The sequence below is a fragment of the Danio rerio genome, chromosome 9, assembly GCF_052040795.2.
Source record: "Danio rerio strain M-AB ecotype USA chromosome 9, GRCz13ab, whole genome shotgun sequence".
Taxonomy (NCBI): domain Eukaryota; kingdom Metazoa; phylum Chordata; class Actinopteri; order Cypriniformes; family Danionidae; genus Danio; species Danio rerio.
In genome coordinates this window covers 29,354,588-29,379,869 of record NC_141029.1, presented here as the reverse complement: position 1 = coordinate 29,379,869, position 25,282 = coordinate 29,354,588, and the positions used below count along the sequence as shown (strand labels likewise).

General features: G+C 34.2%; 1 protein-coding gene across 19 annotated transcripts in view; it reads left to right on the top strand.

The window, feature by feature from the left end:
- Positions 1-25,282, top strand: part of stxbp5l (syntaxin binding protein 5L) — a 231,424-nt gene that overhangs the window by 134,696 nt on the left and 71,446 nt on the right. For all 19 annotated transcript variants that reach the window (XM_087266926.1, XM_087266923.1, XM_087266929.1 and 16 more), the window contains 5 exon segments: positions 9,184-9,247; positions 12,616-12,699; positions 17,799-17,922; positions 18,833-18,908; positions 19,494-19,651. In XM_087266926.1, coding sequence (XP_087123052.1) covers positions 9,184-9,247; positions 12,616-12,699; positions 17,799-17,922; positions 18,833-18,908; positions 19,494-19,651 — 506 coding nt within the window.

Below are 25,282 nucleotides of genomic sequence, written 5' to 3'. Positions count from 1 at the left end.
TCGTACAAATTTGTATGAGTTCAGTCGTACGAAAAAGGAGGCGTGGCACTTAACCCCAACTGTCATTGGGTGATGAGCAAATCGTACTAAATGCTGTAAATTAGATTGTACGAATTCATACGAATTAGCTACTAAATTAAAAAGTTACGAATTGCCATGAGATTGCATTGGACAAACTGGTAACAGCAAAAAAGCCCTCTATACAGAGGTAATCGGTCAGCTGGTAAGCGAGAAAATGAACGCCGTCATACCGCCTCGTAGTATATGTTTTAAAGATGAAATGCAGCCATACAGTACGTTCCTCTGGCTACATAATTCAGGATCTTCAGAAATGTATATATGTAGGGTTACGTTTGAGAATGAGCCTATGTTGCATAAATATATCTCAAAAAGTAAATTAAAGGAAAAAAGTGTTTTTCCACACAAAATGATAAAACAGAACTCTTATTATTTATTAAACATGAATAATAATAGATCAGAAAAAAGCAGTAAAGCAGCATATTGAAATATGAATCATGTAAGACTGAAGTATTGGCTGTATCTTGCTTACTGCTGTAAAATCAAGAAAACCGATAGAAGGCCTTACAAGGAAAATAAAGAATAGCACTAATCCCAGAGTCAAGAAAAGAGCCATTGCAGAAATGAACTTATTATGACGGACAGGTCTTGGTCTGGTGGAGTTGAAGGTCAGTCGATTATGAGAATTGATGCGGATCGAAGCAGCCTATGCGAGGAACGATCTGTAGACAAAGGGACTTCAGGCTGAAGAAGAAGGACTACTGGAGTGGATTAGGTGTTTGAGGAGGTGTGTGGTTTTGTGTTGTGGCTGTTTAGCCATGTGATAAACCAACACAAAAAAGCTGTCTGCTAGATTAGATGTTCTGTATATACCTTACACCTCACTGTTGAACTTCTCTGGGAAATCATGGCCTGGATACTTCATCTTTACTGCTAAAATTTTATTGGAAAATCACTGTTGACGAAATCTACTTTTTTTTTTTTCGCTCTAAAAGAGCTGCAACAAAATTTTAGTCAGTCAGTTAATGAAGAATCACAGCAGCGTTTTTGCTTTCAACATGAAAGCAACACTTCAAAAGATTATACTAGACTTTGTTTTGCTTTGAGCTTAGACAAGTCAGAGCTTAGACAAATTGCATTGCAGATGACAAGCGTAATGCTGCTTTACCATTTAATGTACAGTTGGGTTTTGAGGTTAGACTGGTTAGGATTGGGTGTTTAGCCACTATTATTTAATTTTGTATATTCGTAATTAAGATTTTAAGTTGCACTCTTCCCAAAGTTGAATACTAGTATCTTGCTAAACAACTAGTGACTTATTATGTACTGTGATCATGAAAAAGATTAAATAAATTAGTTTATTAGCAGTACTGTTTCTAGGCGTAGATGCCAATGAGCCCCCCTTGCATAACCAAGAGTAAAAATATTAATCACAGTGGATATAGTGGCTGCTTTTTACAGGAGGACAATAAACATACAATTTTTAAAGAGGGACTTTTAAGGGGACACATCATTTAGCTAAAATTTTACTTTAAGTAACTCTATGATTTGACAAGTATCCACTGAAGAGAGACATGAAGTGGCAGTTTCGGTATGGGAGGCAGACTCTTTGACAAGGAGCCTAAACACTTCAGACTCCAGCATCTGACATGCAGAGAAGACTGAGAAACCCTGATTGTAGACTTAAGGCTGTTGTGTTTGCGTTGCTGTACACATTATTATCAATCAAGCAGGAGTCATTGAAAAATTCATTATTTTAATGGAAAACTATTTTTATTAATATTATAAAGTGAGTAAAATAGCCTTGCTGGAGTTCTACAGTTATAAGCGTTTTTGTCCCGTTTGCATTGTTTTATTACATGCACTGTGTACATATTTAAAGTATAATACATTGTTATTCACAATAAAACATTGGTTTTAAATCACAATTTATATTAACAAACCTCGAATACCCCCAGGAATAGGGTACAAAAGAAATTATGGTAGGCTAATAATAGTAAATACTGAATGCTTTATATCAGTAAAACTTCTGACCCCCGGGCCATTTGCGGCCTCCCCTCCTTCTCCCTCTGGCCCACAACTGAAGTCAAAAATGTAACGAGATTCGGCCCAAACAAAAAATATATTTTTGAATCACTATTATTGTTGTGCGATCACATATACACTTATGGTTTTGACCCCCTACCTACGTACATTTAAAGTACTGTACTATATATTCAGGTTACTTTCGGTTTCTCTTAGTGTGCGTTCGAGCACATGCAGATTATTTCTGGGGCGTATTTAAACGTTAAAATAAATGTCCGAAAAATTACATTTTTACTAATGCTATATTTTTGTAAATATTCAAGGGTCATTTGATTATAATCAGTTTTATACCACCTGTATTTTGTTGCTCAAACACCGCTTCATGGCTTACATGTTATGCTGGTAGTGTGAATATGATCATTTTGCTAATATTCAATTCTAATGGTCTCATTAATAGATTTTCCTAATATACATATAAAGAATTGTATAAGAAATGTGCATTAGTAAAATTTAACTTCTGGCTAAATTCAACAAGTTAAAGTAAATTTGAATATATACATGCTGTTCCCCTTTTGTTGTAGTTTTACAAAAAACAATGAATGTAATATAATGTGATATCATGTAATAAAATGCTTTATTATAGTAATGGATGCTGAACATTTATTAACTACTGCAAACTGATAAACTGTAAAAATTACTGCAGGATATTTTACTTATTTGGTTTGTAAAACTTAGAACAGCATTTGGGTAATTTGTTTATATTCCTGTAGTTTTAGTAGCAGCTATAAAATTGCCGCAACACATTAATTCAAGAACTTTCCTATAGCATTCAAAAATAGGGTATACTATATCTGTATTTTATATTTTCATTAGAGGGCGGCTTTAAGAATGTTTTCAATGATACTCCACCTACATGAAATTGCAATCTTCAGGGTGACAACGGGTGTAGAAATGACCATGTATATTAAAAAAATATTTTATTATAACTGCTATGTTTATTATTTGTTGATAAAATCTCCCTGTTAATCAGCACTTGGAATTACAAATTCACTGGAGAGTTAATAAACACAGCATAATGCAGGCTTAGTCAAAAAGAAAAAAAAGAAAAAATGCGAAAGAACCAAGAATAATCGCTGCTTGTAAATAGCTTGAACCTGCCACTGAGATGAATGGTAATGCTGTCTGCTGGTTTAGTTTTGTAGACCTCCTTGAGTGGAGAAGGCACAAAATTTAGGTCACGTACTAGTGTCTGCACTTGTCCTCTTGTCACCTTACTTTACTACTCGTGGCAACTGCATATCTTGCAGCCTCAGCAGCATTGATACAAGAAAGATGAGTTGACAAAAGCTTCCTCAGCGTCCTGCAGGGGACATGAGATGACTCTCGGCCAACGCGACAAAGTGCTACAAGCTGAGAAAGAGAGGGCATATATATATATATATATATATATATATATATATATATATATATATATATATATATATATATATATATATTTTTTTTTTTTTTTTTTTTTTTAATAAAAAGGAAAGTTCAGTTGCTGGTCAATAGCCTATGGTTTATTGGTTTATTTATGCTATGCTTTGTCTGCTTCATCACTCCACTTTCTGTTTATTACTGCACAATAACACCACACAACTAAGCAATACAAGAAAAAAATATAAAGATATTATATATATTCTGCAATTCATTTTTAATTGACCTCTTCTTCATCGATGAACGATTTCTCAAGAGAGATAAATGGTGATGTGGTGTGGCTTTGAAAATACACTGTTTAGTTTCTGAAGTGCCAAGGGTATATTAGGTATTTTAAATATATATTTTTCTGGAAACGTTGGATATACTTGACTCTGTAAATCCTTGGGCTTTACTTCTCAAAGAATTCAGTCCGAACCCACCTCCACTTCATATTTTAGGATCACTAATAGTGTGCATGAGAAAATAAAAGTGTGGATATACTACTTTGATAAACACTTGTAGTGATGTTCAGTTTTTTAATGTCTTTTCGGCGAATCTCTCAAATGAAACTGAAGGTGATAATAAAGGTGTATATTAAAGGCTTTTTAAAAAATGTATGACAATCACCATAATCAGGCAACACTGTTCACTGCAGGGAATTGACAAAGAAAATAAGAGTATGCAATTATTTCGTTTCAGTCCAGTTCTGTTTGATTTGTAATGATACAATTATGGAATGGAAGCAAAAGTTTAATAAGCTGATAGAATTGGTGCTGTTTCTCACATTAAACTGCTCTGTAGTTTGCATCATGTTACATTTGGTCTACCTACCGAACTACCTATTTATTTATTTATTTAATTGTTGATTTATGAACAGTATATTCATGTTTATAAAACACCAGTATTGTTTTAACAATTTTTTTAGACCTTTGACAATAATGACAATTCAGTTTTAGACCTTTGAATTGAGCCTTTGAGAACTCTGACCTAGAATGTCCAGATTACTGGTAGAGAATATAGGATAGATAAACATGTAAGGCATTTTAATTACTTTCTTGAGATAAGCAAAACCTATTCTGTGACATAATTTTAAAGACATTTTATTGACATTCTGTGGCTGAAACACAGATTCTGTGATTTGAGACGTCTAAGGAAGTTGTTTCTTTCAACATACATTCTAATAATCATTAATGGTTTTTATATTGCTATTGTAAATCTCTATTGCATATGACTTGATCACTTCTGCCTTTGCTGTCACTGACTCTGATGCACTAAAAATAGAGCAAAAAATACTGGACTGTACATGGAAAAATGGAATATGTGGTCACCCTAATAAAACCCAGAACCTCATGTCCATGCGTATTTTTATTTTAACAAGAGGCTATAGTTTGTTGTATACTTCACATACATAAATTCAAACCCTAAACCTTATTAATAATGTTAACAGGAGCAAATGTTATGCTATTATGCTATAGTGCCCCCCCCCCCCACACGCACACACGCACACACACACACACACACACACACACACACACACACACACACACACACACACACACACACACACACACACACACACACACTTCTGTTAAAACAACAATGGCATTTTAACTTGTTTTACACTGCTTTGAGCTATATTGTTGAACCATCTCTCAAAGGAGCTCTCTGCAAAACAAATCCAATGCTGTGCCTTGTATTGTAAGCGACCACACAAACTATAGAAGAGTCATCCAAATGGAGAAAGAAATGTAAAGCAAATACAATTTGTCAAAGTGTTTTAAGAGCTTAACCCTGTAAGACCCAAATATAGAAAAACATGAGCAAATGTTGTTGATGTTGGAATCAAAGATTTCTCAATTTTTTTTACATTTTGGTAAGTTTTTAGGGAAGTGTTGTAATATTGCAACGTTGGGCCTAGTTGTGAGCAGAATTTCTGTATTTGTACTCACTTTGTCTGAACAGGTATACAGAGCATTTAAGGATACAGTTGTAGGATTATTCACTCACTTAGCCCCATAGCGGAATCTATCATAAGTAATAATCACACAACAATCTTATGTTTTATGGATAAGAATTCATAAAATTAATATAATAATATAGAATTAATAAAAATATTTTGAAAAAAATATTTGGTCATATTCAGTGTGGTTTGAATGTGTTTATTTTTTTATCTGAAAAGCACAGGTGTAGTTCTCTGTGTATATCTTATAGTTTTTACCCTTGGGAAGTTCTGAGGCGAGCTTCATCCCAACAATGGTACTTTGCAAAGAACTACACAAAAGTAAAGCTATATTCGCTGCTAATCTGTCACTATAAAATATTTTGTCTTAAAAATAATTTCTCCTAATGTTCATTTACCAATGAAACTGCAGTGAAACATGCAAAACTACATTTTTACAGAAGAGTAGACAGATTCCAGCCTTTGTTTGTACTGTTTGTTGACTGATTTACACTTTTTAATGACTCTTAATATTGGGCTGTGTTGTAAATTATTGTAGTTTGAACAAAAGACAGTAAACAAAAACTATTCTCATGCAACGATATGTCATATAGTGTGGTAAAACTACACAACATATATACATATACAAACAGAGGGTGACACGGTGACTCAGTGGTGAGTACTGTCACATCACAGCAATAAGGTGGCTGGTGTGGGTTGTGGGTTTTCTCTAGATGCTCCTGTTTTGCTCAGTCCAAAGACATGCACTACAGGTAAATTGAATAAACTAAATTGGTCATAGTGTATGAGTGTGTATGTTTCCCAGTACTGGGTTGCAGCTGGAAGGGTATCTGCTGCGTAAAACATATGCTGGATTAGTTGGCGGTTCATTCCGCTGTGGCGACCCCTGATGAATAAAGAGACTAAGCCGGAAGAAAATGAATACACGAATATGCGCAAACCTTAAATGAAAGATCATCTATGCTACACAAATACTCAGGGTTTTTTTATGCTCTGTTATTTTCCTTTGCACTGCAATTGATTAAGTGAATAAATGAGTTTCATTGCTGCTATGGCAACAAACTTATGCCTGGAGGCATTATGGGATACTCTTGCTTTTGCTAGCATCTCTGTAATTCCTAGTCCAATAACATTTACAGCAGACAAGGGTTGAGTAAGAAGGAGAGAATATACTGGCTGTAAAGTGTAACAATCAGCCCTCTTACAGATAGCTGTGTGTGCGTGTGCGTGTGCGTGTGCGTGTGCGTGTGCGTGTGTGTGTGTGTGTGTGTGTGTGTGTGTGTGTGGGGCACTATAGCATACTAGCCTCACTTGGTGCCCTGTGTGAGGAAACACGTGTCTATTCATCTCAAATTCAATATATAAGGAAGACATGTAAGTCTCATGGTACAGTTTTCATGTATCGTTCCAAAGTTCAAATCCCAACCTAATATAACTTGTTTTTTAATAATACAAGCACAAATGCAACTTGAATTTGACGACCACTCATTACAACATGTTCTATGAAAAAATTAAACAGCTTTGACATTTTAATAATAACTTCATTGAACCTCTTAAGTTTTGGAGTGACATTACATTTCAGTAGACCTATACTCCAGAATGTGTGACTAGATTAGCACTAAAGGGACCTACTGTACATTGTTACCTGCACTGAAAAGATGCACTTCATTTTTAATTTACACAGTTTGCACTATGATTTTTATCAAATCAGCTTAACTAGTAAGTAAAGCAATCAACTTTAGCAGTTATTTGCTGTTATTTGAAGATTACAATTCCAAGTAAAATAAGTGCAAGCTTTATTTTCAACAAGTTTGAATCACATACTAATAGCTTTTCTAATAAGCTTTTTTTTTCCACAAACAAATTTATTTATGTATTATTCATTCATTTGTTTTCCTTTGGCTTGGTCCTTTATCAGGGTCACCACAGCGGAATAAACCACCAACTATTCCAGCATATGTTTTACGCATCGAATGCCCTTCCAGCCACAGCCCATTACTGGAAAAAGAGATTGCAATATTATTTTTTTTTTATTTTACAGCAGAAAATTTGTTTTAATCAGTGTAATGTCACAAAACAAAGTGTTGTTAACTTTAATTATAAATTAAATAATTTACAGATGATTGTACAATAAATAAAATGCCACAATATTTTAATTCTTTAAATGTGAAATAATATTTCTTTTCTAATATGGTCACGAATATAACTTCCCAACGATAAACAATATAGTTTGTAATTGAGTGCAAGTGAGTAGCACCAAAATATCAATTATTAAGAGAAAAAAAAAAGATTTGACCTTGTTGTTTATAGTAGTGATGCGACTCTGACTACATTGTATTTTTATGTTAGTAAGTAATGCTAAAAACTGTGCATCAGTGGGTTGTGGAGTAATGTGGAGTTTGCAGGTGTTATGGACTGTTTGTGCCTGAAGTCCAAGGCCAGTTTTTAGTCCCAATCGTCCTCTAAGGATTGAACTAAATTGGCATGGCATCTGTGTGTGTATAAAATCCAATTGTATTCTTCTCCCTCTGACCGTCACTTTTACTATTTTTCTATCTCACTTGTACTTGGCACATCCTCACACAATACCAGGGAAGTCATTTCAGTGGAGGTTGTCAGAGCACATTTTCCAACCTGTCGCTCTTCGCCTTTGAAATACTGCTGAAAAGAAGACCTTGATGTGTCCAATTCTGCTGAAAACTCTTTCAAAACTTTCTGACATTTACCACTAACCTGTATTCTGACTAAGCTTCCTTCTAAATCATCTTTTTTTGCAGTCTTCTTAATTTTGTCTAATGTATTTTAACAGATTATTCCATAAACTGCATTGTTGATCTAATGAAAGGTGCTCTGATTTACATTTTAAAGGAGCTTTTAGAGGAAAAACAGAAGTGAGTAGAGCTAAAATGCATGTTTATACATTTGTTTAAACATTTAATTATATTTAGTGCAACCAGTATTCAATATTTGGATATAATGTGTCATGTCTCATGTCTTTCTTACTTTCTTTTTTTGTTACAATTTTTGCTTTACAGAATTTTTATTTTATTTATTTATTTATTTATTTATTTATTTATTTATTTATTTATTTATTTGTTATTAAGTTTTATCTGTATTTTTAATTATTAATTTATTTATTTTGTTTATTTTTGTTTTATGTTTTTTTATTTTATTGATTTATTTATTTTTTTATTTATTCATTTATTTTTATTTTTTTATTTATTTTTATTTTATTATTATTATTTTTTTTTATCTGGCTAAGAGGCAGAGACTACTTCAAAACCAGAGACATGATTGTTATTGAATTGGCTTTTTATATTATTATCCAATAAAGGCCACATAAAATTGTATGATGGATGAGATGTGTTTTGGTCTTGATGTATTTCCTGTTAAGACAGAAGGTTTTACTGGACATATCCAGAAGATCTCTTTCTTGTCTTGCTTTGTTTTTCTTTTTACTTGTGTGCCAGTATATTTTAGCATAAAAAATCATAGCTAAAACACAATGTGCCATGTGTTATTGCTAGTATGTGACACATAGACAAAAACTGACAAACGCACCACTGGACAGGATACATCTATTAAAAGTTTGTCAACTTTTATGAGCATGTTAGCATTTAGATGACCTCAGAGCTGACAGACAGTAACTATAAGCCCACAAGCACAGAGAATGTGTCATTTTTTTTCATCCTGTTATCTTTTTTATTCTGTCTTCCTCTCAGATCAACAAAGACACATCCAGGTCCTGTTGTTCACCTGAGTGACAGTCCAAAGGATGAAGGGAAAGTAAGGAATACATTTTTTTTGTTGTTCTTTTGTTTCAAAATCAGAACTTTTCAGAAAACTAAGAACTAGTGTGCTTGATAGCCTTTCCACTATGAAAATAATACATTGGTTATTTTGTATGCATGCTGGAGTTCTTCTTAAAAGGTACTTTGCATGCGTTGGCAGTGTTCTGATTCATTAACACTCATCAGGATAAACACACGCACACACATACTTGTTATGTGACCTGATATTCACCTCAACGGCTGGTGTTAACATCTTCTATTGAGTATGCATGCATCGCTCTTACTCACAAACATACACATTCACTTTTTTAAAAAAAGGAATAGCTCAGAATATATGTTTTTTATCATGCACTCGGGCCCCGTTTACACCAATACATTTTAGTTTTGAAAATACAAAATTTTTGTTACAGTTATGGGTTCCGTCCTCACTATCCTGGAGTTTTCGAGCCCCGAAAGTGGAGCGTTTTTGGAAAGCAGAAGTTTTTGTTTCTCGTGTTGCTACAAATTTTTTTGAGCGTCATCTTCATGTATGCATATTTAAAACCAAAATGGAGCCTATAACATTACTGCGTCCCTTTATTTTCATTGAAAAATACGAAACATGCCCTCTCTTTTATCTTTCAATAATCAATGCTGACAATTATGAAAGTATAACGTAGAATAAATTCATACATTATAGGAAATAAAGGCAAGCAATCAATCAAATGTGCAGAATCAGTGTATATGGTTAAATAATAAACAGGGTGATTCAAAAAGAATACCATAACTTTGAAAGTCTGCATTTAATCTGAGAAACATGAAGGAAACTTGGGTAATTAATCAATGTGAAGAGTACAGTACTTAAAAAAATAAATAAATAAATAAAAAATCAGTAGAAAACAAGTTCATAGTTGTTCAATATGACCCCCTCCAGACATTCGACTGACATTAACCCAATACTTGAAAACACAAACAGCTTTTTGTGGAGCAGTCGCCATTTTTGCATTAACGACAGAAATGTAGGTTATAGTTCAACAGCACTTCTCCTAGCGACCAAATGAGCAACCAAATGAAACTTCAGAGCTTCCTTAAATCAACGACAGAAAGAGTTTACTAGCTCTCATTTTCTTCTTTGCAGAATTCTTGATTTTTAAAGTTTTAGTAATCATTTTGGATCACCCTATATTAATTCAACTTTGTGTTCAGCCAAAACTTGTTACCTGAGAACAAGTAAAAGATTAAAAAGAAAAAGTCATAAAATAGAGACAAGATGAGTTAAATATCAGCTGCTCTCACCTGGGGAGGTGTGCTTAAAGCACCCGTTGACTACCTGGAGCCCAGACCTCCGCATACGCTGCATTGTGTGTGTGTGTGTGTGGTCACATGATGTGCATGTTCAGCGGTGTAATGTGGACAGAGACACTTTTAAAAATGTTAGGTGAAACGCCAGTGTGGACGTGGATCATTTACTTTCTATAAAACCGTTTTAAAACTAAAGTGTATTAGTGTAAATAGGGCCTCAGCCATGTTGTTTTGATATTGTTTGAATTTTATTTTTCTGTTGAAAATAAAAAGATAAAAAAGTCTGAGCATGAAATGCATATTCAAAATGAAAATGCTTAGTGATTTTTACTGATGTGATTTTGACAGTGATTTTTAAAATACAAATTGATTTTTAATACTACAAAAGACAATTTATAAGAAACAAGTCTTCTAAAGCCATACAAGAGGCCGTTTGGAGTTTGACGGAATAATTTACCATCCACTTGTTTATTGTATGAAGAAGAACAGCTTGAATTTTCTACCTGACACCTCGCTTTAGATTTCCCTGAAGAAATATTATAATATGTGCTCAGAATGGAGGAGAGTGATGAAATGTTCATTTTTTGGGGGGGTGAGCTGTACCTTTAAGGCGTCTCTTTGTTATCTCCTATCTCCGGGAGGAGGCATGGCATTTTGGAGTAGATACCGTGAGGTCATCTTCCAGAAAAAGAATCTGGCAGGATTGCTGTGGCTGCATGCTGCTGGAGTCACAGCAGGTCAGATGCATTGTGGGAATTGATACGGATGAGCTAGCGGGACCGATAAGGTTTTTGGAAAAGGAGACAGAACAAAATATGCTGTAGCACAGACAATATGAGAAGTGGAGACAGTCCGATATCTAATTTATATGATTTGAATTTGTTATAGAGTGCAGGATTTCAGTTTCAGGCACACAAGATTATTTATTTATTTTTCTCCATAGGGAAATAGATATTTTTTTTTTATCATAACTGACAATCCTTTAAAATCAGACCTGTTGTATATGTATTTGAAAAACCCATCTGTTTTCAGCAATTTAGATTTTTTTAATCATTTTTACCACTGAAATTCATACAGAAAGCGAAAAAGATACAACTTAATTTTATAATTAAACTGTATTTTTAAATTAACTTTAAATTGTCAATCTTGCATTGTATTTTTCCAAAATGAGTTTTTTATTATTTTGATTTACATCATAGCTGGTTGGTTTGGTTAATGGCTATCTTTAAGACATCTTTAAAATCACTTTTAAAAAAAAGTCAATTAAAGCAGCGCTGCTGAAAAACTGCCGGACACTAATGGACTTTTTTTTTTTTTATTGAATGTGAATAAATGGAACAACCAATAAAATAATTCCAGTTCAAATTGAACTTCATGTAGTGTGTGGCTAATTTAGATTAAATAGAAAAGTGCATACCCCCAATTTATTTTATTTATTTATTTTATTTTATTTTTTGGTGAATTAATCACCTTTAAGGAAAGTCAAGATAGTGGTGTGTTATTATTTTCCTTCAGTAGAACACTAGAATATTATACTGAGGGCTTTGATGACTCAAACAAGGTTAGATGTGAACCATAAATGTAGGTTTTTTTTGAGCATCATAGAAAAGGTTACCATTGACTTGCATTATATTAGTAGTAAAAACCATGGTTTGATTTAAAAAGAAAAAAAGTCAAATACTGTACGTATTTGGATGACCTGAGAATAAGTAAATTAAGAGCAAATGTTTTGTTATTTTTTATTTTTATCTCTGAAGTATTCATACTCATGCATTGAAAATGAGCCAAATACAGACTTTTTTTCCCCTAACATGTTATTCTTGTGCCTGCGAAAGAGGGAAGATTCCCTAGACAGAACATGGGTCTGTTTTGATCAGCACTTGCTCTATCATGTCCAGTTAAATTATAAATGCACCCAATCACCAGTGTGTCTGTTTTGCTCTGAACCCAAACATACAAAAGGCTCTTGACATTTGTAAAACACACCTCTAGAATCAGTTTCCACTGTTTATTGTTGTTCAGTTGGGATTTATAGACTCCTGTTTTTCTTTTTTTCTCTCCTCTCTCTTTTATTTCCCTCAGTTGCTGATAGGTTTTGAGAGTGGGACGATAGTAATGTGGGATCTGAGGGCCAAACGAGCTGACTTTAGGATATACTATGACGAGGTAAGTGTCATTTTTATTTAATTTAATTTAATTTAATTTAATTTAATTTAATTTAATTTAATTTAATTTAATTTAATTTAATTTAATTTAATTTAATTTAATTTAATTTAATTTAATTAATTTAATTTAATTTAATTTTATTTTATTTTATTTTATTTTATTTTATTATTTAATTTATTTTACTTTACTTTAATTTTGTTATAATTTTAAAATCATAATTTGAATTTTAATTTTTTTATAATTTTAAAATGTTTTATTTAACACTATTTTATATCATTTTATTTTATTTTAGTGTACTTTTGTTTACTTTTATTTTATTTAGTTTTATTTGGCTTTATTTCACCTTTCTTTTACTTTACTTTTCTTTTCTTTTAATTAATTTTATTTTATTTAACTTTATTTATTTTATTTTATTTTATTTTATTTTATTATTTAATTTATTTTACTTTACTTTAATTTTGTTATAATTTTAAAATCATAATTTGAATTTTAATTTTTTTATAATTTTAAAATGTTTTATTTAACACTATTTTATATCATTTTATTTTATTTTAGTGTACTTTTGTTTACTTTTATTTTATTTAGTTTTATTTGGCTTTATTTCACCTTTCTTTTACTTTACTTTTCTTTTCTTTTAATTAATTTTATTTTATTTAACTTTATTTATTTTATTTTATTTTATTTTATTTTATTTTATTTTATTTTATTTTATTTTATTTTATCTCTGTAATATTTTAACCACCTCTCTGTCAGGCTTTCTTAGCTATATAATCTATATTATGTGTTTATGTGCATACACATTTAATTTTTATATTTATATATATACTTTTTTCCTGTTGTTGTTCTCAACCTCTCTTTGTGCATGCATTTGTGACCCCTCAAGCTCCCATTTATCATCTTGTTAAAATCCAGCCCTCAGCCAAAAACAAGACAAACAGAAATAATTTGAAGAAAGGACAGAAAAACTAGGCTATACAAATAAAAAAAATGAATTATGTCTCTCTTGCACTCTATTGTCCAAGCACATTTGCTATGAAACACCTGGCTCCTCAGCTCATTTTCCCTCCACACTTTTGCTGATTTATAACAACACTGTGCACTAGTCACTGTTGTGATTTAATTTCTCTCCTTGTACCATGTGGATGTGTTTAGCATAATCACCGCTTGGCACACAACTTTATCTTTCTTCTGAAAGGGGAGCTGACTCCTGCAGCCAGCTGCTCGCATTCATCCTTCCAAAACATGCTTCAATCACAGTGCCCCTTGGCTCACAGCAGCACGCACAAAACCTTCCAGAAACTCGCCCTTTTCTCCTTCCAAACCTTTACTGCGTGTTTCAATACGGTGACGGCGCCCTCTGATCATCTGTCAGCACCGCCTGAGCGCAGGGACTCTGAGACACCGTCGCTCGGCAAGCGTTTGTCAGAGTGGGTAAATGGAAATGTCTAGGGGTCTGCTAATTGCTACTTTAGATGCCCGCCTGGTATTCACACGTGTGTGTAAGAAAGACACTTTTAATACATAGGATTTTGAACAAGGGAGTAAAAAAGAAGAAGAAGAAAGAAAAAACGGGAGAAAGTGAGACGAAATATGCAAAAGGATTTGTGTGAGACTGTTGAAAGAAATATAGGAATGGATTTGGGCTGATATAAAAATCTCTTTCCTTCTCATTCATTTCTGCAAAACAGACATCCATCGCATCTTGTTTGATTATTCGCCTTTAGATTGAATTTCAGTTGATTTCACGGCTCGTCCTTGAATATTATAGAACATCAGGCTCAAACACTGCAAAGATCTTTCTTACAAACATCAAATAATTGTGACACCAATATCATTTCACTTGTTATTTACTGTGTGACATTAGCAAGTAGATGAGTGGAGATCAGGCTGCTTTGATGGTGGAGTAATTACTGATATTGGATTATCGACTCTCAGATGGATGAAGCTCTGAGAGAAAGAAAGAGAGAGAGAGTAAGAGAGAGAGAGACTTTCACAAACAGGAACTATTAGTCATATCTTTTGCTCTCTGATTTCTTTCATTTCCGCAGCCAAATTGTGGATGCACATGCTTCTATTTCAATCTTTCTAGTTGTAGACTCATTTGATTATTATTTTTCTTGACTTTAGTCCTTGCTCAGTTCTTTAAGGCCACAGATTAAACAAGTTATTAGAAACTTTCCTCACACATTTACCTCAGGTTTTCAGCTGTACATCAATGATGCAAATCTCCACATCTCAAAGGTGTTCTATTGGAATGAGATCTGGTGGCTGTGAAGGCCATTTGAGTTTAGTCAACATGTTAGACATGTTTCATTTCAACGATGCATATTAGACTTATGCACAAAACAGAAATATTGCATAAAATATTTGAGAAGCACGTGGGCTTTTTATGTGTGGGACTACTCTTTGGGAGCGAAGCCTGGAAGGTAATAATACCAAACCTCTTTGATGAAGGACTTTGGCTAAAGGATTTTAAAATGACCAAAACAACATTTCAGATGATAATGAATCTGGTCAGTCTGCTGGTGTGTCCATTAATTCACTTTTTGATGCATTTTTTTCCAATTTATTCAGTTAATGTGTTCCCATTGTAGTTTATGCACTATTTCTAATTGTATGCTCATCTTGGTGTGTCCAATAAACAGTGTTTATGCAATATTCCAAAATGCACCTACAAATAGGTGGATGGAACCATAGCTATATTGCTATAATGTTCAAGAAGATGATTTGAAATTGGAGACATGGTGTAATATCCTGCTGAATATTGCCATCACAATATGGGTACACTGTGTTCATAAAGGTATTGACAGAATGTTGGACCAGAGTGTGCCAAGAAAATATCCTCACACCATCACACCACCAGCAGCCTGAACTATTGATACAAGACAGCATAGATCTATACTTTCATGTAATTTACAGCAGATTCTGAGCCAACTTTTCAAACTTTGCACGAAAGTAATGGAGACTTCATCAGCTTTAGCAACTTTTCCCCAATTTTTATTGACCGGTTTTGATGAGCCTTTGAGAATTGTAAAATCAGTGGGCTCTATTTTGACGGTGCATGCGCGGAGCGCAAAACGCAGGGCGCAAACACTTTCAGGGCATGTCAGAATGCATTTTTCTAATTTAAGGATGGGAAAATCTGCTTTGCGCCGTGGCGCATGGTCTAAAAGTGTTGAGTTAATTTTCTTAATCAGATATAGGTGTTTGGAGAATAAACCAATTAGAGTCTCATCTCCCATTCCCTTTAAGAGCCAGCTGCGTCGCGCCATAAGCGCATTCGCTATTTACAGAACGTAAAGTAAGTCTTAGTGGAAAAACTGACTATTTCAATAGCAAACAGTTAACAGTTGACAGTTTTTTTTTTACAGAAAACTGTTAAACAGAGCATCTACTGCGTGAGAATGAGAGATAATGGATATACTTTCACTTTCGCTCTTGGATAGGGAAACCTTTACGCACAGATATCAGTCTATAAATAATTAATTGCGTTTGTTAAGCGCAAATATTCATTTCAAAACTATTTCTAAATTCAGTTCTAATTTCCAGCAAACAAATAAATGAACAATGATAATGAAGTGTGTTCAAAAACCTGAGTTATATCCTAAAACACATGCTGTGCCCCATATGGTCTAAAACCTGACAGGTGGGCAAATCTAAGCTTGTTTTTAATAAAACAAATATAAATATGGATATAATAAATAATACTGCTAATAATAATAACATTATACAAAAGCAAATAGTTATGAATGAACTGAAAAAGCCTCCCGAGATGAAGAAGACATAAAAGCAGTGATTTTTCATATTTATGGTGGCTAGAAAATAATGTCTTGTAATATTTTAATCCTTTATATTTATATCCTATATCTATTCTTATTATATTCTATGTATATCCTTAATATTTACATTTTTTTCATATGTAAAGATATTTGCCTATTGCTCTCTTGTGCGTATTAAGCAGTGTGTAAGCAGAGTTTAGACCGGGTTTGTTTTGGTCTAATGAAAAATCTATTTTAGTTTTTCAAAAAAGCAACGCGCCAGTAGTGCGCCTCAGAACGCCTTCCTTTTCAGACAAGAACGCCTATGGGCGCACATATGAGCGCTAATGCATTTGTTATTTAAACAGTGTAGCTCAACGCCTCAAAACGACTCTTGCACCAAGCTGAAACTAGCAAAAGACTATTGCGCCGTGCCCTGCACTACATTGCGCCAGGTGTATGATAGGGCCCAGTGTGTTGTTCTTAACTGTCAGGAGTGGCATTGGCTTTTTCTGTTGCTGTAGCTCATCTGCTTCAAGTTTGAACATGTTGTGTGTTCATATATACTCTACCTGTGTTTATTTGATTATTTGTTGCCTATTTATCCGCTTAAACCTGTCTGGTCATTTTCCTCTTAGAATCAGAGCTCCTCTAGAACTGCCACTGAATATTTCCTTTTTTCAGACTGTTTCATGTAAACCCCAGAGACATTTGGCCATGAGAATCCTTGTAGTTCATCTTTTTTATAAAGATTAAAAAAATAAGTCCAGCCTGTCTGGCACAACCAACTCACTTAAATGTCAGTTTTTCCCCAATCTAGATTTTCAGATTGAACTTTAGCAAAGCTTCTTGACCATGCATACATACCTAAAAATGTTGAATTGCTGCCATGTGAATGGCTGTTTAGATGTTTACATTACTATGCAGTGGAACATAATAGTAATAAATCTAAAGAGGGTAGCTTATTATAGTTTAATTTGTAAAATTACTTGTAAAAATAAAGCAGAATATTATGCAGCAATTACTTTCTGATACTACTCATCGATTACTTTCAGAAATCATTTTAAAATAGAGATTTAAAATTTCAAGAAACATTTTAAAAACTATTACTATTATTATCAATGCTGAAATGTGACTAATCGGAGCTGCAGTTGAACTTTCAATAGTTCTGATTACATATCATTTATTTTCTTCCCTACTTCCTTTGTTGTATAATGGCACAAAAGAGGCACAGATAAATGAACAGGAGGAAACAAATGAATTGTATAATGATCTGGCCATCATTTAAAAATGTTCATTGGTGCAGTCATGATCGCTTTTCTTCTGGTCTCTCTCTGCCAGGCCATTCATTCAGTAAGCTGGCATCACGAAGGGCGGCAGTTCATGTGCAGTCATTCTGATGGCAGTCTGAGCATGTGGAATATGAGAAACACAGCAAAGCCTTTTCAAGTCACCTTCCCCCATGGTGAGTAAACACATAAAGCATAATACTCTTTTGCATAGTAATAGTAATTGTGAAAAACATTGTTTAAAATTAATATTTGAATCTTTTCTAATGAATATTTTCTCTTTAATAAACTTAAGGACAGTTACACAGTATTTCTACCCTAATTGTACTAAAAAAATTAAAATAACTTTTAAATAAGGACATTTTAATCATAAACATTTGACAACTATAATATGTAATTATATCCTAGTCATGTGCATTGTACTTTTATTTTGTAGGATAAATTAATAGGGATGGACTCAAACATATTCTCACCGTAATACCATATTATATTTTGTTATATTTTAAATGGTGTAATTATTAAATCAACCAATAAGGTTTCAGTTGTATTTTAGGGATACATTTCCAAATTAAGCTGCCTATTACATACTACAAACTGACTCTAATCCACACCCCAAAACCATTTTCTCTTTTATTTATAAGCCATTTTCCGGTTGCAAACGGGAAGCTTTGACAATCTTAGCCTGTTTTGAAAAGTTGACCCCAGAGTTTAACTAAGTAAACCCCCACACACACAGACCCCATTCAGCCATGACTCACTATCTATTAGTGAAACCTGACTCTGACGTAACCAGCAAACACACCCCCTCACCAGGTGTGTTCATTATGGAGGATGATTCAGTGTGTGGGTTCGCAGTTTGTGTGTGTGTGTGTGTCTGTGTGCAAGTTTGATTTGACAGGAATAAATGATTCACTCTCAGTCTTTGCCGCTATGTTTGGGGTCCTGGCCTTGAGCTTAGTGGTTATATAAAGATGAACATGCTCGCGCTGGGAAGTGCTTTCTTAATCAAAAAGTTCTGGACATGAATGTATGAAGCGTTGAGGTGAAAAAAGTGAGACCTTCTGTCTGTCTGTTTTCTTTTTTTAGGCAAAACTCAGAGAGATGGTAGAAAAGAGTCGTGTAAACCTATTCTCAAGGTAGAATACAAGACCTCCCGAAACAGGTAAGACAAAAACAAACAAAAACAAGCCTCACAGACTAATAAACAGCTGATGAATTATGGAAAGTGCAGTCTAGAGTGTTGCACACTAATTTAATCCTTCTATTTGCTTCAGACAGATGTGCCAAGTCCCACTCGAGAACCATTACTGTCGTTTTATCTTGTCACAAAACAATTAAAGTCTACTGCCTGTTTTTATAAAGCCTGCTTTCCCTGGGAGATGAGCAGCAAAACATCATTTTAATAAACTTCCGTCTTCGATTGCTTGTTTTTTAGCTTTTTTCCTCTATGCTGTTTTCAAAGAAGTGGTCATAAGTGGCCGCCTCAGTTTTAATGATATTTTTGATTAGTTTGGTGGTTATATTGTTGTCTGTTCTTCCTGTTTGCATTGAGAGCATATTAGAGCTGTGAAAGGGGTTTAAATTGAAGCAATGCCTTGCTAGCATTGTTTTGAAGTATCAAAATTATTTTGTGGAGCATAAAATCTTTCCATCTAGAATGTTTTCAGGTCTTGCTGTGTTAAAGTAATCAGTTCAGACTGAAAACAGGACTTTTTCCATTAATGCTCTTGTATATTCCATCTTCCAGTAGTGAAGCCTTTGTCATCTTCTCTGGAGGTCTTTCATATGATAAGGCAGGACGGAGACCAACCCTAACCATCATGCATGGTAAAGCCATCACGGTGTTAGAGATGGACTATCCAATAGTGGACTTCATGGTGCTCTGTGAGACACCCTATCTCAACGGTGAGTCTACTGAGCAGATCAGGCATGTCTCCTGCTGTCCTTCATATCATTTGTGCTGCTTGGTAGTACATTTAAATAGATTCAGTAAACACAAGTGTTGGTTTTAAAGACATATAATGTAATTTTTGCTGGTAGGGGGCATGGATTCCGCAACAAAAAAAAGGTGTAGATTGATGACGTAGTGACCAATTTGTAGTCTTCATTAAATCCTATGGGACTCCCACAGAAATCATGTCCATTGTAAAACTAAAGTATCCAAAACATATTATAATAGTAGTAAGCAGAGTTAGGCTGAAAGCCAGCAAATCAAAGACCTTTAATTCAATGATTGCACTGATTTCAAATAAGCAACCTATCTGCAAAGAGTGAATGAAAGTTAGTGAATGAAATCAGATACCGATATAAATAGCAAGCACCATATTTTTTTTTTTTGTATCACAGAAAGAGTAACTATTAGTCGGTTGTATAAATAAAATAGTGAGTGAGTGTAAGGTGAGTGAAGTCAGACGCAGTTACAAAGTGGCCAACATCTGATGTTGTAAATAGGGAATGGTTTTAGAAATATCAAGTGTGGAGAGGAGATTCATTTAAGAGAATTTGTTAAATTGATCCTAATAAACATTTAGCTGTTTATTTGGAAATGTAATATTTATTGTGTAAAGGAGACCTATTATGCAAAATTCCCTTTTATATGATGTTTAATCCCAATTTAGTGGTGTCAGAGTGTCAATATAGCCAGCCTCTAATAGTAAGAATTAATTCATTCTATTTTTTATAATGACACTTGATAAAAACAGCCTGCAAAAACACTTTGATTGACATTCTCCCTTTGTATACGTCATCATAGGAGGAAGGCCCCGTCCATTAGTGACAATCTCACCCTCATTAGTATTGGAACTTAGTCTTGTTATTAAGTCTACCACTATGCTGATATATTTGTAGCTCCATTAAAGACCCTCTTTTGAAAAGAACACAATTTCATTTGAACTTAAAGCGACAGTCACTAAAAATGCACAGTTGGGATCAAAGCCCAAAAAGTGCAGCTTCAAAGACTTATAAAACATTATCTTTGTGGTATTTTAAACTGAAACTTCACACTCAGACATCAGAGACTTATAGGCACCGATCACTCTAAACATGCTTCTTGCGTTGAGAGGCACCTTTTTTGAATGAGTTACTTATGTCCACGATCGCTGCTTATGCGCTATGCTGCGCCTAGCGTTTTTGCCCTTTGCAGAAAAAGCTTGTTACATCAGTCGCGTCTTTTTCATTCTTCAATCAAATAAAAGCAGAGGCAGGGTTTCCGTGGAGGTGTTTGTGTTGTCAAAACTTATACAGTAGTTGCTGTTTTGAGATATCTGGTGCTGTATCAATCACAAATCTTAAACATTATAGTATTAATCAATTTTAAAATTATACCAGTATCAACAGCAACTCTCGCGCACATTACACAGCTGATTCAGTCATTGCCTAGCGACATTAAAAAAGCGTACCACACTTCTTTTTTTCTTGTCAATAGAAAAGCCAATGAGGTGCGCCTCGCATTTTGGAAAGTAAAAGTGCGTTCGGTGTGATTGGCCCCTTACATTATATCTCCTAAAAGAGGCATAATAGGTCCCCTTTAAATAAATAAGACATGTTCAAATCCTGATTGCATTTTGTCACATAAATAAACAAATAATTTTAACAAAGACTATATTTGAAGAGCTCATGTTTCAAATGTCAGTTATATTTTTTTCTTTCCGATAAATATGGTCTAATAATAACTAATTTAATAATGTAATAATGATGCATTCGGTTGAACAAAATAAATGTTTTTTTTTTTTTTTTGCTATTAAAAATATATTGAGCATTAAATCGTGATTTATAAAGCATTATGTGGGTTACTAAAGACTTGTGTAAAGTCAGCTTTTGAAAAAAAATATTTTATCTAACCCTTTAGCACTGTTCAAATTTACTACCCTTTAATTGTGTTCGGGATGAAAACATCCACTGAATTAATCCGCTGTACGTTTTGCATGAATCTGTTACTCTACCTCAGTCCTGATCAAGACTACTAAATGTTTAAAAAAAAATACAAGATTTTAACTTTTTAATTGCCAAGTTTACAAATGATGTAACTGATTTGATAAAAAAACAAAAACAAAAAAAACAAAGCTTATTTGGTGAAAAAAATTTTTATCTGATGCATTTTTACAGCAGTTTAATTAAGTGGATGTTTTCATCCCGAATGTAACAAATAGGTAGTAAATTTGTCCGGAATGTATCGTTGAGTTCTTTAAAAAATTTAAAAGCATTTCCCCTAAATATGTGCCAAAACAAGATTTGTCATTCTGCTAGCTGAAACAGAAAAAGTAATGGCCAAATTAATACTCTAAATTACCCCAGAGTGGATGAAAACAGGTGAGGCAGTGGCAGGTAGGGCTGTCACCTCAAAGCAAGAAGGTCGCTGGGTTGCTGGTTCAAACCTCGGCTCAGTTGTCATTTCTGTGTGGAGTTTGCATGTTCTCCCTGTCTTCGCGTGGGTTTCCTCTGGGTGCTCCAGTTTCCCCCACAGTCCAAAGACATGCGTTACAGGTGAATTGGGTGGGCTCAATTGTCCGTAGTGTGTGAATGTGTGTGTGGATGTTTCCCAGAGATGGGTTGCGGCTGGAAGGGCATCCGCTGCGTAAAAACTTGCTGGATAAGTTGGCGGTTCATTCCGCTGTGCCGACCCCGGATTAATAAAGGGGCTAAGCCGACAAGAAAATGAATGAATGGATGAAAACATCCCCAACAGTACATAAGGGTTACAATAAATAAATAAATAAATCATTAGATTAATTTTAAATTGTAGCATTTCATAAAGCTTGTTGAGTGTAAAATTAATCTAAACATTCTTACCAGTTCTTATCTTTGGTAATGCATTGTGAATTAAGCCAAACCTTTGAAAACATCCAGTTCAAAGGAGCAACTCCTTTTCGCATCTCGACATCAGTAAGACGAGGTGCTACATAAAAATTGATTCTGAACGGTTTGAAGAGTGACGGCTTTGGCTCCGTTCGCTCAAGGTGAAAGACAGAGTCGCTATATTGGTCTCTTTCCCTCTGGAGAAGCAGAAACAGAAAAACACCCTGCCAAGCACATGTACACACAGGCATTGAATTTGTTACCCAGAATACAACAGCAAAGAGACTGCAAACATCCCGCAGATGCAGCAGAATTGTTCTTTCAGGTGTTACCCATTTTGGTCTTCCATTCCTCTCTATCTTCCCTACGTGGCGACATGAGAATAATGTGTCATTAGGATTCCACTGCGTCGCCAGAGCTTAATTGTTCTCCACAAAAACACACACATAATTAATACCTTCGTCCCGTAGGTTTCAAGATGTCACCTTGTCATCCGCTTTCCTCCACAAAGATGAAAGCTAAAGTGTGTAATTTCTGCGCCACCAGCATAAAGAGAATTGCAAAAATAATGAGATTTAAAACAGATTTCCTGAACAAGCAAGCAGTGCTGATTACGTACAAATTGTTTACTGATTAAAAATTGCATGATGAAAATTAGCTAGTAATTAGTTGTTAGTTACGCAGTCTAATAAAGAACACATTTTAGTCTAACCTGAATACATTTTGATTACTTTTGACCTAAAATGTTTGTCACGTGGATTTGAGTATGCTTGTTTTGTACCACATTGATGGGAAAACTCAAAAAACAGAAAGAAAATATATTATTTAATTAATTCGACAACATGGAGAGCATTAGACTTTACATAAAGGTTTCATAGCTGCTGAAAACAAACTATTAAATCTTAAAAGTTAAATAGACGGTTTACCTGTGTCACAATCACCAGCAATTCAGGCTTGCAATATAAATGGCTGACATGAAACTGACGTTTCGACACAGTGTCAAGATGCTGAAGTGCAGGTGTTTTGAAACACTGCACCAAAGCATGATCCAAAACACCCAGGTCAGGTGACTGAGGTAATTTGAAACACACAGGCCACGTAACAAAAGTGTTTCGAAACACCTGGTCATGTGACTAAATCGATTCAAAGCATCGGTCATTTCAGAAGCGTTTCGAGACCTGACGAATCAGCAATTAACTAAAAGGGTCATAATAAAACTCTGTCTCATATAACTTAGTGGACCGTGTGTGTGCACAAAGTTATTGTGCTGCAATTGGCTTTTGGGTTCGAATCCTGATTTGTACAAATAATCAGAAATTATGATTTTATGTATTTTAATAATGTTACTGTTTTAAGTCTATATAGGATACAGCTGTGGGTACGCCATCAATATAGCATAATTTTTGTAACACTGTATAACAATAATTAATATGTTTACAGTACTGTGATGATTGGGTTTAGGGTTGGGGGTAGACATTTTTAAAATACAATAAATGGGAAGTCTCATTAACCGCAACCATATCGGATCTTGCAACAGCCAAAACAAGACATATTTATTCAAAAAGTGTTCATTCAAATGTAAAACCAATGTTAAAACAAAACACGTTACAAAAAACAGAGCATTTAAAACCTAATCTATAGCTGCATCACCCTGGATTTGAAACTATTACTGTATCTCTGCATCACCTGAAGCAGCAACTCTACAACTTGGGGTTCAATGCCTCAATTTGCTTAACTGTTTCTTTGCTTGATGCTGTTCCAGAGCAATACATAAAATGACCACTAGGTGTCACTTTAAAGTTGGGTTTCAAAATTGTTTCAAAGCTTTGACAAGTTTGCTTCGAATGTTTCAGTGTTTCATGAAGCCTTGTTTTGCCCACCATTCACTTTCACTCAGGACTACAAATCTGTCACCATATAGTATAACAATACTCATCAACTGTGTGTGTGTCTGTGCTGCTTTTAAAGCCCATGTAATAAGTTTTAAACAGCTTTGACAGTCTGTGTTTGCAATAAGCAGAAAACCAGAACAGGTGTGAGTGTGTGGTCCATGACAGGATTTGTAGTCCATATGGTGACAGATTTGCAGTCTAGTCTTGAGTAAAAGTGAATGATTCCCAATGATCTACAAGCCTGGATTTCTGGTGATTTTGACAACCTGTATGTCATGTGACATACCAATGATGCAAATGTGTCGTCATGTAATCAATATTACAGTAAAAGTGATCTAATATGACCATGATCTAAAAACAGATACATAATTTTAGGTTTTCATCTGATTACATAATCCAGATTATCATCAGCAATTGGTTAGTTACCAGCTAGTAACCTGTTTATCATTGTTGAAGCAGATCTCAAGCAGTCAAGCCCTGTTCAGACTACATTATTTTTATTGTCGGTTGCTTTGCATTCAATCATTACATGATGTCTATGTCGAGAATTATGTAATAAGGGAGTCACATAAATTACAAACCTCTCTATAATTGTGTATTAGGTGTTTTCCACAGACGGCAGTTTTTATATGTGTGTGTGTTTGTGTTCTCTGAATGAAAACAGTAGATAAGTAGATCCATTCTGTGCCAGCAAGAGTCACTTTTGGAGCTACAGATATGGTTTCCCAGCAACGGAGTAGCCCTGCACTCACAACCGCTAACATCACTTCAAATTAAAATGACAACGCAACTTTTAGTAGACAGTCGGTTACCCATAAAGAAACATTTCTAAAAATTCAAACTAATTTAT